Source organism: Pimephales promelas, chromosome 4 (assembly GCF_988280905.1).
Source record: "Pimephales promelas chromosome 4, fPimPro1.hap1.1, whole genome shotgun sequence".
NCBI classification, from domain to species: domain Eukaryota; kingdom Metazoa; phylum Chordata; class Actinopteri; order Cypriniformes; family Leuciscidae; genus Pimephales; species Pimephales promelas.
The window spans coordinates 45,420,970-45,437,957 of record NC_142772.1 but is presented as its reverse complement, the minus strand read 5'-3'; the positions used below and the strand labels follow the sequence as shown (position 1 = coordinate 45,437,957).

The 16,988-nt window shown below is 34.3% G+C and overlaps 1 protein-coding gene across 4 annotated transcripts in view; it reads right to left on the bottom strand.

Annotated features, from left to right (window-relative positions):
* gak (cyclin G associated kinase) overlaps positions 1–16,764 on the bottom strand; it is a 45,275-nt gene extending 28,511 nt beyond the window's left edge. For 3 of the 4 annotated variants that reach the window (XM_089130575.1, XM_089130576.1, XM_089130577.1), the window contains exons 1-10: positions 16,407–16,764; positions 11,607–11,668; positions 10,812–10,871; positions 9,902–10,016; positions 8,386–8,528; positions 7,528–7,653; positions 6,213–6,302; positions 4,376–4,511; positions 4,158–4,270; positions 2,183–2,258 (exon numbers count right to left, since the gene is read on the bottom strand). In XM_089130575.1, the coding sequence (XP_088986701.1) occupies positions 2,183–2,258; positions 4,158–4,270; positions 4,376–4,511; positions 6,213–6,302; positions 7,528–7,653; positions 8,386–8,528; positions 9,902–10,016; positions 10,812–10,871; positions 11,607–11,668; positions 16,407–16,551 (1,066 nt within the window). In that variant the 5' untranslated portion in view covers positions 16,552–16,764. The remainder of the gene's footprint in view (positions 1–2,182; positions 2,259–4,157; positions 4,271–4,375; positions 4,512–6,212; positions 6,303–7,527; positions 7,654–8,385; positions 8,529–9,901; positions 10,017–10,811; positions 10,872–11,606; positions 11,669–16,406) is intronic. The other variant, XM_039659600.2, reaches the window with a different exon arrangement.
* Between the last annotated feature and the right edge of the window lie 224 nt (positions 16,765–16,988).

The window sequence follows — 16,988 nt, the reverse complement described above, 5'->3', positions numbered from 1 at the left end:
AATACAGCTGAGCCGGGTATTACTTGTCTATATTATTATACACTGCATGTTATAATTAGTAGAGGTTAATAGTTTTACTCTACACAAGGACTCACAAAGAGCAAGGTATACAAATAATGAAATATTGCACACAAGAGTTTATGTACTAACTAAATCAAACCAAGACACAATAAAACACAAAATAACTAATCAAACAACCAACAAGATTAACTAAAGAAACAACCAAAAGCAACTAACCTAACTACCATTAACAAACCAAAAATTAACTAAAAAGTCATATAAAAGAACAAAAAACCAAAAGAAAAAAACCTAACCAACCAACAATTAATTCACAAGAATAACAATGAACAAAAAATAAATAAACTATATACTAATATATGAAGAGTTCAGATGCAAAAGCCTCTAAATGCCATTTGAAATTTTCTTCTTTAATGATGATTTTTATCAAACTTGCATATTTAAGTTCAGTAATTTCACTTAAATAACAATTAATAGGTAATTATCATTACCATTTAAGTGAAATCACTGAACTTAAATATACAAGCTTGATAAAAATGATCATTCTAGAAGAAAATTTCAAATGGCACTTAGAGGCTTTTGCATCTGAACTCTTCATATATATAAAATAACAAACTAACCAACATGACTAACAAAACAATCAAAAATAACTAAATAACTAACAAAAATGAATAACCAAAGTAACTAAAGTAAAAAAGAACAACAAACAAACAATCAATTTAGTTTATATTTGTTCAGGGTTCATACAGATACTGTATAATCAAATTCCAGGACTTTTCAAGCACTACATTTTTGGTTTTCAAGGACTTCAATCAGAGATCTAACTTATCAAACAATATCTTTATTAGCTTTCAAATTCTAAAAAAAAATTTAAATAGACCAAGCTAAATAAACTAATTAAACAAAATACGAATAAAGTGCCATTAAATGGATATTATAACAAAGATGTCGCTTCCCTTATTCAAACTGATCTCCCCCGGCCCCCCAAGAAATACATGAATGAAAGCTGTATAATATACTTGGATAACGGCTCTATATCTATATCAGACGGGCTGCAAAAGATAAACACTTCAATAATTCAAGCACTTTTCAAGTACTTTTCCATAAATATGGCTATTTTCAAGGGTTTTCCAGGACTTGAATTTCAGAAAGTTAAATTAAGCACCTTGTACGAACCCTGTTTGTTAGATAAATTAGTTATTGTCATTAGTTTCCATTGTTTAATTGGTTAGTTATTCTTTAGTTTATTAATGTTTGTTTGTTAAACATTAATAACCTAAATAATAACAAACTAATTAAACAATAACTAATATATATATACACAAAAAACTAGGGATGGGCAACAATTAATCGCGATTGCGCATCCAAAATAAAAGTTTGTGTTTACATAATATATGTGTATAATTAATTTGTATATACAAATACCCACACATGCATGTATATATTTAAGAAATATGTGCATGTATATATTTTATATATATTTATTCACAATTAATATTATATATAAATCTAAATATTTGATATATTAATAACACATTTTTCTTAAATATATACATGCATGTGTGGGTATTTATATATACAAATTAATTATACACATATATTACGTAAACACAAACTTTTATTTTGGATGCGATTAATCGTTGCCCATCCCTACAAAAAACAACAATAAATGCCAAAAATAAAAAATTAAACTAAACTAAAAACAACAAACACGAATAAAAAATAAATGACCAACCAACAAGACTAAAGAATCAACAAACCGAACAATAACTAAAGTTATTTAAAAAAAATTAACACTCAAACATTAATAATTAACCCCAATCAAAAAATAATAACTAACAAATATAAAAAAAAAACAAACATTGATAACATTGCTAAAAATAAATAATAACAGCAAATAAACATTAAGAAAAAGAACCAACCAAAATAAATTAACGAAATGAAAACGAAACTTGCTAAATGTCATGCATGTAAACACAGGATGTCAGCGCATCTACAGATCCAGCAACAGGATAAGATTGAACGGTACAGTCTTCAAATCACTCCAGACGACAGATGACATCGATTACAAAAGGAAGAATGGCATCCGAATAAGACGGAGAGGCCACCAGTCAAATCTACATTAACCTAAAAAGAAAAAAAATGAGCCGAGTACAGAACTCACCAGCGTTGTTTATGTTGTTGATCTGAGAAGGAAGCTGGGCACTGTTGTTCCCGAAACCTCCGTTCTGCTCCAGGAGCTGTAGAGATTCATAGCCATCATACACAGACTTCAGACAGTAGTAAGAACCTAACAGACTCATCTGGACAACAGCAGAAAAGCAGGAAACCAGACTGCAGAATACTCATGGATCTGAACGACTGCAGAACGTCAAGACGACTCGATCGCTGCAGGCTCTGTGTGTGTCTCTGCTTCTGGCTGTTGGTCGTAATCACTTTAATCCAGAGAGAAACCCCTTCTTAACCCAGATCAGATGCATCTAAAGCCACCCTCTCCGCTATGTGTGCACACAGGACCATAACACTGACTCCTGTATGCAAACACTCAACCAGATCAAACGCATCACATGCATAATTATTAATCCACGATTTGCTAGTCCAAATCAGACGTCTTTCGAACAAACATGGCTGGATGTGGCTGAATGTCCTCCCACTTGTTTACCAGTCCTGTTTCTGTCTAGTGTAGTGAGATCAGCGGCCATTAGGTCAGAGATAAAAAGAGGGATGAGATGCTCCTTTGTCTCCAGGAAAGAAGGACAGAACTCGAAAGGAAGAGAGCGGCGGTGTCTCTAAATGGCCCTTCAGAGAGTTGCGATCAGTATGTGGGACTCTGCTCGTCTCTGCATGCGTGTGAGAGAGAGTGTGTAAGAATGAGGGGTCTGTTTTAAATGAAGCACCCAAAGAGCCTCATTCAACCAACCAAACCAGTCTGGTGATCAAACAGGAGTTTACTAAAATTAAGATGAAGTGACACGAGTGGCAGATCATTGTGGCTTTTTCAGTGGGATGTGCTGGTGTATAGTGAGCAAAGAGGGGGATTTTTGATTTCGCATATATACACATACTATTTGCAATAACTGAATGATTGCGAATTATTTTATGTTTTAATTTACATACACTCCAAAAAATTACTAAAAACAAATCATGGAAAGGTTTCTACATGATTAACTTGCTTTATTGCAGCATTATGCAATTCTGTTACTTACGTTGGGCCAACTTAATATATTAAGGTTTTTTCAACTTTAGGGCTGTCGCGGTTATGGAATTTCCATTGCGGTAATGTTGAGTGGCTCAATAGCGCGATATGCGGTATTACCGCAATTTATTTATTTATTTAATTTATACGTTTTTGTTGCTATATAAATAAAGTTTACGATGTGGACAAAAACGAGGACATTTTCAGTAACCAATGTAACCGAAACTTGACAATGTTACCGCGACAGCCCTATTCAAATTATTTACTATGTTTGGGCACAGTTTGATTTAATAGTGTCAGTGAATTTAAAAAGGCTCCCTGATATGATTCAGGTATTCAAATTCATAATATTCATTCATACAATAAATATTTGAATCTAAAAATCGTACATATTGTGCCTTTAAATCGCAGACGCTCGACACACACTGGTCGTCATTTAAAGTAGAGAGACTAAATGATCTTACCAGTGCTGATGCCGCGCTCTCTCCTATTGCGGATCTTGAAATTAGCTGATGATAAACAAAATACAGCTCATATCTGTTGCTTTCGTCGACGTGAACTCCGTTAAATTTGAATATAGCGCAAGTATTGAAGATCGTATTTATATTTGTTCGTCGGAGACACGTTTATTTGGGCCATGTGTAGATAGAATCGTTTTACGAAAATCAGTAAAAACGCATGAAGTGACCAAGTGTAAACCTGCCCTTGGTTAATCTACAAAGTGGATGCAGTTATCGGCTGATGTCATGATCTCAAAATGACAGATTAATTAACTATTCGGCCATTTTTAATTTATAATAACCTTGTCGGCTTGGATGATTAACAGACGAGGTCATTCCATTATAAGACCCATTTTGGTTTCCCGTTATAAACTCTTGCATCACATATTTAGCAACCTTTGAATGACTAGTGAAGACTCGATCTAAGAACACGCGGGTTGTACCTCAGTAATGGGAGATTTGGGGTTGACGTTCCTGGCTGCAGCGATCTCCTGCAGTTGGTTAACAAGCTCGCTGATCGACAGACGTTCCTCCGGGTTGATTTTCAACATAGATCCTGGAACAAACACACACGGCAACTGCATTCAGGAGCAAAATGACAGTATGAACCAGGAGAGATTTTGGCAAGAGGGAATATAGCTAAGCGCCGCGGGATACTTACGGATCAGTTGATGAAAGACTGTGTACTTGGTGTCATTTTGTGGAATGTTGTATTTGCCGTTTACTATCTGAAGTTTGGCTCCCTCTTCAAATGGGTGCTGCTTAAAACAAAGCAGGTACAGGATGCACCCCAGAGCCTATAGGGAACAAACCAAGACTCTTTAAAAAAACAACCAATACCAATTAGACTGCATGGTTCAAGAGACCCAAATCCGGACCCAAAAGCAGGAAAAAAACACATGGATTCCGATTTACTCAGATCGGAATCAGGCCTCACTCATTTGTGGTAATAAATCGGATATGAATCGGATACGTGCATTTAATTGTGCCATGTGAGCAGACAAATCGGATATTCCCCAGTAAATACGAGTCGTACGTCATTAAAAAAGTGACGTCAATTCAGATGGACACCACCAACTGAGATGACATGACTTTTTATAGGCGCGATGGAGGACGAAGGATACACACAGTGGGGCAATGTGGAGGTTTCATGTCTTTTGAGAGTTTGGGGCGAAGAGTGCAGGCAAAAATGCAGGAATGTTACCGAAATAAGACATTTCAAGAGATATGGGGAGGCACGGTTTCAAGCGTTCGTGGCTACAGTGCCAACAAGGGCTCTCCTCTTTTTCTCCACTGTACGAGACCAATGATTGCTGTCTTTTTGATGACTTTTCAAAATATTGTGGAAAGCACAATACCCCTTTTCCGGGTCAGAACGTCAACGTTTGGTAGTTTCAGCAGTGTATGGTGTAAATGCAAAAATCGGATACGGGTCACTTTTAAAAGATGTGAGCGGGGTGTCAAAAAAAGTCAGATATAGTCAGAAAATCGGATTTGGGCATCAAGACCTGCAGTATAAATGCAGCCTAACAACTGCAGAGAGTAAAAGTGTGTGTTATTGTTACACTGTGTCCTAACCAGGTGTTATGTGACAAGTAATGCACCAAAATACAATGTTGTAGTACTCGAGACTCGTACTCGTCTCGGACTCGGTCTCGAGACCATATTTTAATGGTCTTGGTCTTGTCATGGACTCGTGTCCATTTGGACTCGGAATTGACTCGTACTCGAACATTTTTTTTTTTAGGACTCGGAATTATTCCAGAGTCCACTCGAGTTCAATTAAAAATATTTTTCATGATTATTAATGTATGTTAATAAAATATTTCTTTAAATTGATTGACACGCCCAGTTATTGGTGATTTTCTAGTGCGCAACTGCGCATGACAAATTGTAATAAATTTACTTTTAACACCACCTACTATGTGGCCTTTTTACCCTAAACTGATCATATTTTTTAAACTCTAAGTAAATTCAGTAAAATAAAAAAGGATTTCTCTAAGTAAATAAAAGTAAATTAGGTAATCAACCCTCACTGGTCTCGGTCTCGACTCGGACTCGACCGTCTCTGGTCTCGGACTCGACTCGGACTCGACTCTCTATGGACTCGGTCTTGACTCGGACTCGACTCTCTCTGGTCTCGGTGTCGACTCGGACTCGAGTGAGGTGGTCTCGACTACAACACTGCCAAAATGCACCAAATCAAAAACTGCCAATCAGAACTTATTTAATGTTTAAAATACAGCTATGTGGAGAAACAAACTAAATGTACTTTTGCTGTACGCCACTTTTTGAAACAAAAAATAATTGATTATTTGATGCACCTGGTTTGGACCAAAAAAAAAAAAAAAGAGAAAAATGCATCAACTTTTCTTTTCAGCCTTCTTATTTTTCTAACCAATATTCTGCAGGATTTTCCCCAACAAATTAGCACTGAAGATGTGGGAAAAGTGTGCAGAATCTGCTCATAACTCTACTTACTCATAAACATAACTCACCCATATGTCTTGTTTCTCGTTTATTGGGTAGTTGGAATACAGGTCAATCATCTCTGGTGTTCTGTATGCTGGAGTCGTGTTTCTAGTGATCTGAGAGATAAACAGAGAAAAAAAAAGAGAAATGATTTATAATTTAGAGGGCCTTCATGTTCAAAGATGTGCTTGTGTGGATTCAGAGAAATAATTTATGAGGAATAAATGGGCCTTGCTCAACAGTTTACAGTATTGTGCAAACTTTTGGAAATAATTCTGTGAAATATTACAATTAAAACAATTTAAAATGTAATTTATTCCTGTGATGATAAAGCATCATTACTCCAGTCTTCAGTGTCACATGATCCTTCAGAAATTATTCTAATATGCTGATTTACTGCTTATGAAACATTTATAATTATCAATGTTAAAAACAGTCAATTCATATTTTTGTGGAAACCACATTCAATATTTTCTGGATTCTTTGATGAATAAAAAGTACAGCATTTATTTAAAAGCATCTTTTGTATAATTATAAATATATAATTAGCAGTTTATTGCAAACATCTTGCAAACAAATTAATGCATCCTTGTGGGATAAAAGTATTAAAGGGCATCTATTATGCAAAATTCGCTTTTGCATGGTTTTTGGACACAAATGTGTGTTGGCAGTGTGTGTACACAACCACCTACGGTGCATTTTTGCACAAGCCCAAATTTTAAGGTATTTTGAGCAAAAACTTCAAACATACACACTCTGGGGACATCAAATATTTATTTTAAATCTTGTGAAAAGGTTACAAAGGTCCTCTTTAAATTATTATCTTCACTACATAACAGAAGGTCTATGTGCATCTACAAAACTAAACATGACAACACAACACTACAAGAAAAAAATGTAAAATTTGCTAGGTTGTAAAATGCTAATTTTGGTTCTTACAAAAATGCACTTTCACTGAAGAAGCACAAACAGACATTAATGTAAAGAGGAATGGTGGTCTTTGTGCGTTGCGTGGGTTTCAATTTACAACCAATTACTGATTTAAGAGGAGCAGAAACCAAACAAACTAATTTAATCAACAAAACAATTAAATCAGTGAAGGCTTCCACGGGAAATAGCCAGAGATTTTAATATAATCACTGCAAAATATTTCTCTCTGGCCACATAACAAAGTAATAATTTCCACAATTATTGTGACAATCCATGAATCACAATCAAAACTGTGGTAAAACGAACCAACCAGAGGACAACGATGTCATGATGATGTTAACCTGGTACTAATATTTATGTAGCATAAAGCTGGATGGGTGCTTGGAGAAGATTTATTTATGCATTTCTTACCTCATCTTCCACCATAGATCTCTTGTGAGCAGACCAACTGTAGTCTGGGTAATGTGCCACAATAGTGGCGCTGCCGAAGTCACACAGCTTCATGGTGCCCTGGTGACTGATCAACAAATTCTCAATCTACAGAGAAGAAGAAATGTTATCAAACAATGTACTTGATCATTTAGGAAACGTCAAATGAGAATATACACATTGTTGTGCATATTTATTAAAGCAATAACTCACCTAATGCCAAGTATTACCACAATAAACTCATATATACATATATTATATACACACAAACAACACTAAACTAGTATTAATTCTAATACTAATTCTTTTATTAATTCTAATCATCTAATGTGTATATAGATGAATATATGAATATATAAAAAAATGTTTTACATATAAATTAAAAATGTATCAAATTACTAATAAATAAACAAAAAATACAGTAAAAAAATTTATCTACTGAGAATATATAAATGACCAAAAAATATAATAATTATATATATATATATATATATATATATATATGTTTTACATAAAAAATTCAACTTTATTTTCATGAGTTAATTTCAGTTAATAAGCATATTTTCTTTTTTAATTTCCTTTCTATATATATATATATATATATATATATATATATATATATATAATAAAAAAATAAAATAAAAAAGAAAATATGCTTATTAACTGAAATTAACTCGTGAAAATAAAGTTGGAATTTTTTACGTAAAACATTTACAAGTCTTATTGCAAATAATCAAATAAACAAACAAACACATCTTTGATAATATCTTATGTTTAAGTTCTGTAAATAAATCATAATCAAGGATTTCGCCTACAGCCTGAAAGAGGGAGGAGCCTCACCTTCAAGTCCCTGTGTATGATTGGTGGAGACTGTTTGTGCATGTGCTGCACAGCACGGCATGACTGGTAAAAGATCTTCAGCACTGTGTCACATGACATGGGCCCTTTCTGCTCCACCTTCTTCACAAAATCAACCAGCTGGCCTGCAGGAAACAGAGGGCGGAGGTCAACGTGAACACAGGAAACCGACGCCAGTGCCAGAAAGTCAGAAGGACAGAGTGGAATGTGTTAAGTCAGACAAGAGTTTCCCTTTCTTTTATAAAAAACAGAGATATAAGTTTGAATGCACATCAGAGATCCGTAACAGAGACCAAACTGTGTTACAGGGGTGTCAAGTTAAATCGTGATTAATGCCATGATCTTCTTATATTAACATTTAGGTATTTAACAGGCGCTTTGCAAAAGAGGAACAAAAGCAATGCGTCAAAGAGCCAACAATATTCGTTATATACAATGCCAGGCTTATTAGACAACTAGAGAACAGGAGAAATGCAGAAAATACTTTCAGTTTTCAATTTCTTTAAAAAGTTATATATATATATATATATATATATATATATTGCAATTTTTATTTATATTATAAATATTTTTATATTTAAAATAAATTATTACAATAATTTCTTTTTCCCCTTTTTTTAATTTATTTTCTTTTTATTTGATTTATAAATTAATTTTCCAGTAAAGGAGTAGTTTTTAAAACTTTTGCTGATAATTTACTCACCCCCATGTCATCCAAGATGTCCATGTCTTTCTTTCTTCAGTCGAAAAAAAATTTAAGGATTTTGATGAAAACATTCCAGGATTTTTCTCCATATAATGGACTTTATTGGGAACCAAACGGTTCAAGGTCCAAATGAGAGTTTCAGTGCAGCTTCAAAGGGCTTTAAACGTCACCAGACGATGAATAAGGGTCTTATCTAGCGAAACGATCATTCATTTAAAAAATAAATAAAAAAGTTTAAGTTTTATAAGCACAAATGCTTGCCTTGCTCTGTTCTATGATGTGCGTTCGTGACTCTCCTGTTCGAACTCGTTCATCAAAATGAACAAATCTTTTTTTGAGTCATTTCGTTTGTTAAATGAACCAAATGACTCGGAAAAAGATTAGTTCATTTTGATTCATTCACAACACAAACGCACATCACAGAACAGAGCAAGGGGAGCATTTGTCCTTATAAAACTCAAACTTTTTTGTTTATTTTTTAATTGAGAGATTGTTTCGCTAGATAAGAGCCTTATTCATCATCTGGTGTTGTTTAAAGTCCTTTGAAGCTGCACTGAAACTCTCATTTGGACCTTGAACCGTTTGGTTCCCATTGAAGTCCATTATATGGAGAAATCCTGGAATGTTTTCATCAAAAACCTTAATTTCTTTTCAACTGAAGAAAGCAAGACATGGACATCTTGGATGACATGGGGGTGAGTAAATTATCAGCACATTTTTTTTTTTTTAAAGTGAACTACTCCTTTAAGGTGTTTTTCTGAGCAGAGAGTGTTTGCGATGCTGTACTAGTACCTCTACAGAGCTCTGTGAGGATGAGGAACTCAGCCTGGCCCGTGTCCGACTCTTCTTTACAGATGGACGCAGCGGAGCAGAATTGCACGACGTTGGGGTGACCGGACAGCTTTTTCTACACAGAACACATGGACGTAGCTTTAGAAAGGTTTTAATTTACTGGGTAATGCTCTTTCTTCTTTTCTTTTCTTTTCTGCTTCAAAGAGATGCTTTGGCCAGCGACATAACTAGGCATGAAAAAACTGTGCCTAGTTAGGACATTGTGTAATATAACGTAGTTAACTTGTTAAATTAAAAGTCTTTATCGACCCGGGACGTTATTCACTCACTACCACCCTCCTCATTTGTTTTTTAAAAGTTAGACATCTTAGTATTCCTCAATCTATTCATCATATACAGTACAACAAGAAAAATCATAAAAGAATGTCCGTTTTCTAATTAAGTTTTTGTAAAAAGTGTAAAGGATCACTAGCAACCCAAGGAATGTAATAGTGTAGGTATATTTTATCTGTGCAACAATCATTCAAAGTCCAATTCACCTTTACAACTCAAGGTGGCAATTTCTGAAACACAATAATGACGTTACATTTCACTCATAATTACACTTGATGGTGGATCTGAGAAGAAGCTGTCAAAATATTGATTTTGACATAGAAAACAATAGTTTTAAGAATATGGTTGAGAGAGAATAAGAGCCGAATGCTGAACGTACTGGGGAAATGATGCATCAACATTTTACACAACAAAATGAACCCTTCAAAGTAACAAAAGGTATTGAAATATGTTTTATTTTAGTCTTTTGTAATTTAAAATATCAAAAGTCAGAGAGTTATCTGTGTTAGATATAGATCCGGGTCGCTAAAGACCAGGATATTTATGCATTTAAGGATTAAAAACGTTTAATTATTACCATGAAGCAGACTTCCTGAATGATGGCTTTGTTCTTTTCCTCTTCATTGGAGAGAAGTCTCTGCACACAAACACACAAATAAAAAAGTACTTTTAACAACATATTTTATAAACCTGTTGATAAAAAGGCAAAATTACAAAGAAAAAATTTCCAAAATGCTTAAAATATCAGGTCAAATAAATGAGTCTAAAGTGAATTTCCACATTTTGTGTGTATGTTATGTAAGCTTTGATTTATTCTAGGCCCGTCTCGCGCATTATGAGTTTAAGTACTTGAGATGAATGGATGTTTTAAGAGTTCTTATATGGACACATTATTTCACTATTATTTATACACCATTATAGTATTTATTCATATTTTGAATTGCATTTAAATTAAATATTTAAACATTTCAGTAACTTCGTTATTATTATTTGTAATGTTCTTTTTTTTCTTCTCCATTTTAATATAAATATTTAGCTTTAATTAATCTTATTTTAAATTAACCAAAATTATAAATGTTAAGTTGAAGTCTAATATTTATTATATTTTATTTCAGCTTTATTTCAATTACCAAAGATTTTATTTTTAATAGTTCAAGTTTACAAAACAACAGTGATATGATCGTATATGGATGAAAATGCACAAAGATTTTTAAAAAGGGGGTGAATATTGCTCTTTGAAGACGTTCATTCATTCAGTTATGTAGAGCACATTTCACTTCATTAGCACAGATAATGGCGGTCAGTATTGATTGTACTGAGAGTATCTGAAACACTCTGAGCGTTAACATTTTGTGTGAAGAGGTCATCATACCTTGAGAGCGTAGTCCTTACTGCTGCCCAAATCCTGGGCTTCATACACAAACGCAAAGCCACCTATAAAGAGAGGGAACAGTTTATTTTAGGTTCACCAATCTGAAGGACATTTATTATGGTCGCAATACAAAAAAATGCAACAACACGTATCGTGGATACTAACAATATGTATCATGGATATTTACCCCAAAAAATAAAAATTACTGTGTGAGAAGAAAAATTCTAGTTTTCAGAGTTTTAGTGTCAGTACTACATTGAACTACTATATATAATGTTGATTGTCTTATGTTTCCAGTAAAAAGTAGCCAACATTATTTTATCTAGTCAGTGACTAGTCAGAGCTTCAGAATCATGAATATTGTTATTCTGGTGTCCCCATTGTCCTTGGGTTACAAGCCTATTAATTTAAACCCACAATGTAATATCAAAGTTAGCATTTTAATCAACAGTACATTTTTTGTTAACCTTTTATCATATGTCTTGGAGTATTGCAATATCATATCGTGAGTTCAGTATCGTGATATGCATCAAATCATAACATGAGGGTATCGTTACACCCCTAAGATTTATGGAGATTCAGTTTCGTGCTGACTTGGCATGAACCAGACGTGAGACAGCTGATTTCAGAAAACACACTCTGCTCTAGAAGCAGTCTATTAAAAAGAAACTTTGTTTTGTGTAGTACATGAGTCAGTAATTGACACGTTATAAAATCCTCTGGAACACTGACTCATTCCTTTACGTCTATAGAGTACATGTAACACACAGAAAGAAAGTCTGCCTTCAGCAGTCATTATTCAACAGACAGAAAGAATGAACTCATTACGACTGCAGCTATGACACAACATTAATGAAACACGGATAGGATCGTTATCTCTGCATAGCGCAAGCAACCATTTTACACATTTCACCAAGAGTCAGTGCTGTGGAGAAAATACTATAAATGAATTTAAAAACACCTAATTGACATTATATGGCTAAAGTGTAAAAATATAACTAGTTAGAACGGATAAAACAAGAAATAATGTTAGCAAACAATAAAAATTATGACAAAGTGGTGTGTTTCAATTTCAAATGGAAATTTGCGACACTTTTGCCATTTATCCTTAGACACAACATTTAATCACAATATATGTATGAATTACTGAAAAGTGTAAATAAGTAAAAGCAGGAAAGTGTGAATCAAACTATATTTATTATAGGGTTATCATCTTCCTAATACATTAACCAATAGCTTACACGGGTTGATGAAAAGCAACATTTATTTAAAAGTAAAATTAGAATAAATAACTTTAGTAACACTTTAGTTTGGGGACTAATTTTCACTATTAACTAGTTGCTTATTTATTAGCATGCAAATTACAAGGATATCTGTGCAGTTTATTAGTAATTTATAAAGCACATATTAATAATGCCTTTTTCTGCATGATCATATTTTATATATTCCTATAATACCTAAACTTAACAACTACCATATTATTATTAATAAGCAGTAAATTAGGAGTTTATTGAGGGAAAATGCGTAGTTAATAGTGAATGTGTTCCCAAAATAAAGAGTGACCACAAAAAAAATTCAAACGAAACTTACTGAAAAAAAAAATAGAGTATCGTATTTATTTCCCTGCATAATAATTAGGGATGCACGATATATCGGCCAGCATATCGGTATCGGCCGATATATGTTCATTTTTTATGTTATCGTTATCGGCCTGGTAAGAAAATTTGGCCGATATATTAAAGCCGATAAATAATGTATTATTCCCTTCAGCTGAGACACTTGTTGAGAGCTGTTTATGTTTTTGAATTTCTTGAAATATGATTGAAATCTCTTAAAAAAAATGAAAATCTGGTTCGGGACAACATGTGGAACGCAAATCTGCCATATCAGCTATACAACACTATAATGAGAACATCACTATAATTGTGCGCTTGGGACATGGATTTAATTTTGAGACTTTTGTTTTTGTAATCAGGCTCTCAAAATTAGATACAAATTTGGATTTAAGTTTATCGGCCGATATATCGGTTATCGGCTTTCAAATATAAAGAATTACCGGTATCGGCCAAAATTTTCATATCGGTGCATCCCTAATAATAATGCAAACATTAACTGACATCAGAGAACCAAGAATAAAGACACATCGAAATGTGTCTATAAATTAATTAAATATTAGATAAAAAAATTCAGAGGGTACTTCAAGTAAATATTTTAGGTAAATATGTTTAGCTGACTAAAAAGGGTGCGAGTCCCTGATGAGGATATAAAGATGCATGCATTAATGACCAGGAACATGTATTAAAGTAAAAAGGGCTTTCAATTAATTTATGCATGAAGACATAAAAATAAAAAAAAAATGTTTAACAAGATTTCTTGCAAGATTTCTGGAACGTAAAGAAATATGAGAATATACCCGACTGATTATTAAACTGAACAATAATAAAACATTAAAAATATGTCTCCGTGAACAGATGTTGACTGACTGTATCAGGCCAACAACACACACAGGTGTGTGTGTGTGTGTGTGTGTGTGTGTGTGTCTTTACATGAACAAAAGTGACAATGACAGGTATTTATGAACACTTGTGAAACAACCCTCGAGTGACCAAAACGACCCGTAACCATGGCAACGGGTAAATGAATACCCCAGTCAGGCTGCACGAATCAAAAGAAGCTTTCGAGTTTCATCTTACAGTGGACTGACATTCACACGCACCACGCATTTGCAAAGGAACGGTGCAAAACACACTAACAGATGTAGAGCAAATACACCTCAGGTAAACAAGAAGTAGCTTATAGTGAGCCCAAACATTTAGTTTTTAAAAGAAAGCCATTTCTGGAAACAAATTCCCGCCAACATTACGGTCCAGAAATGTCATATGATACAAAGAACATTGTGGTGCAATGAATATAGAACAATACTGAGTCATTAAAAATGATGCTTTCATCCAAAGCAACAGGCAGTGGAGTCATTACACACACACACACACAGTCCAACTTTCAGTTTACCAGCTTGGACCTCGAACCACTACGCCTCACCACCACCATGTAAATCATTCCTGTTTACCCAGAATGCCCTCTGTTTCCACTCAAGGCCTGTAGATGTCAACACACCTGAGCCAGTTATACGAGTCTTTATGGACATACAATCCAACAGATTTCAAATGGTCTGAGCAAAATACCCAGCAATCAATAAAAAATATGAACATATATCAAATAATGTAGTGCAATTTGCACTTTTACAAAGATACACTTTTACTTGTCCTCTTACAATGATTTCCTTGTCAAAACAGACCTTCTATTATTCATCAAAAAAGCATAACGATTTCTATTTATAATGATTTCTAAAGGATTATGTGACACTGAAGACTGGAGAGATGATGCTGAAAATGTATTTTGATCACAGGAATTCAAATATAATATAAAATACTGTAATAATATTTTACAAAATTGCTGCTTTACTGTATTTTATCAAATAAATGCAGCCTTGGAGAGCAACCAGTCCCAAACCATTGAACGATATTGTATACTTTTATACAGTTCTTACACAATAAAGACTTACATTATGAAAAGCTTATATACGTTAGGGCCGCACGATATTGAAAACAACGGACATTGCAATATCTTGTTTTCCTGCAATATGAAAACAATTTCACCAGATGACTTGAACAGCTCTATTTGGAAAGAATTCATCATTATGCAATAATTGGGGTGATTTTGTAGGGGAGTGGATCTGCAGAGCAAGTAATAAATAAGCATAGATGAAAGAGAAGTGCTTTATGTTTTCAGGTAACTCTAACAGTATTCAGGTACAGAAATTGTATAATCAAATGTAAACTATAAATTCACTGCGTAAATATAATGAATCTTTGTTAAAGCTATAAAAGTGATGTTCTCTTTATAGTGTTTGAATGATTAACATTAATGGAATAGCAGCAGGAATATTGAGCTGCTGCCACTTTAAGACCAAATATAATGATATGCACTCATTTTTTCGCTCGACATTAGTTTAATGTTTACGACAATAGAAACACACTTGAAAAGGTGGGCTTTTTGACATCATTTTGCATGTAGGTGTCTTTCACGCACAAACAGATGCGGAAGAGAACAGCATTCTTCTAAAATGTGTCATCTTACACACATGATTGGAAAAGGTACCATAGTACTTTGAATATGATGTAAATTTGTGAAATTCACTACCATTGTAAATTTCAATGCGTCACAGTACTAAATAGAGATATCATGGTACTATCATAGACAACTAACAAAACAAATGACACTCAGGTCATGCAATTATGAACATATATCAAAGGACTCTTTGAATCACCACAGAGTAGCATGTATATACCATGGTGCAGTCTACACAAAGAGACACACACACATAAATATATATGAGCAGTTAAAATATAACATTACAGAACAACATATAGCACATAAATATGATCTATTGTTGGCATGGCAATTAATATAGATGTGTTATTGAAAGTGTGTATGCATAACGTTATGTCTGAATGGCTCAAGAACATACAGACTAGCATATGAAATATATGGGTTCATGTCAGGTGCATCACAAGTGACTTGCTAACAACTTAGCCAGCGAGTTTAAGTCATTTGTCATTACGCTAAATTCCCAAATAAACACATATACACTCAAGGTCAATGTTTATAAGTGTGAATAACAATACATTATGCACATTATACAGTCAAATTCACAGCTGTTTTAAATAAAAAAATACATGTTAGTAACATAAACCCAGGTTAGCATGACTAGCCTGATGCTATTTTGAATGATTCTTTTACCTTCCGCAATGACTCGTTTGATCCGGAGCTTCAGCTCTCCGAGCTCAACCACCTGCCCGACGAAGTCGTTCTGATCCCGGCTTGCGGCACCGACGGATCCGCCGGGCCCGGCCAGGAAATCGAGCGCTGACTGGAACAGGGACATTTTGTCCCTCTTTTTCCCGTTGCGCCTATTAACCGGAACCGGCACCGGATGGGAGATCAAGTGCACTAGCTCAACTAGTGGCGTGACTAGATAATGATGCGAAAATTTAGATTTGAAACTCTCTATTGGAGTATGAAAACATCTCTAGTACTGGTTCCGATCATCGACCCGTCATCTCGCAGCGGTATTTCCGCAAGGTGCTGACGTGGGCGGTGACGTCACGCGCACGAGATGCTTTCAAACTCTCCACTAGTTTGGGAGGTCTGTCCGTCATTCATATCTGAAATTTGCGTGACTAAGATGGTTGGAAGGCAGTGAATTGTAGGTTTTGAAGTGCAATGTATTCTATTCATCCATCAAAGTTAATTGACGTGTAAACATAAGATGTTTAGAATAAGTCTACAATCCTGTGGTGGCAAAACAATGGCACACTCGGT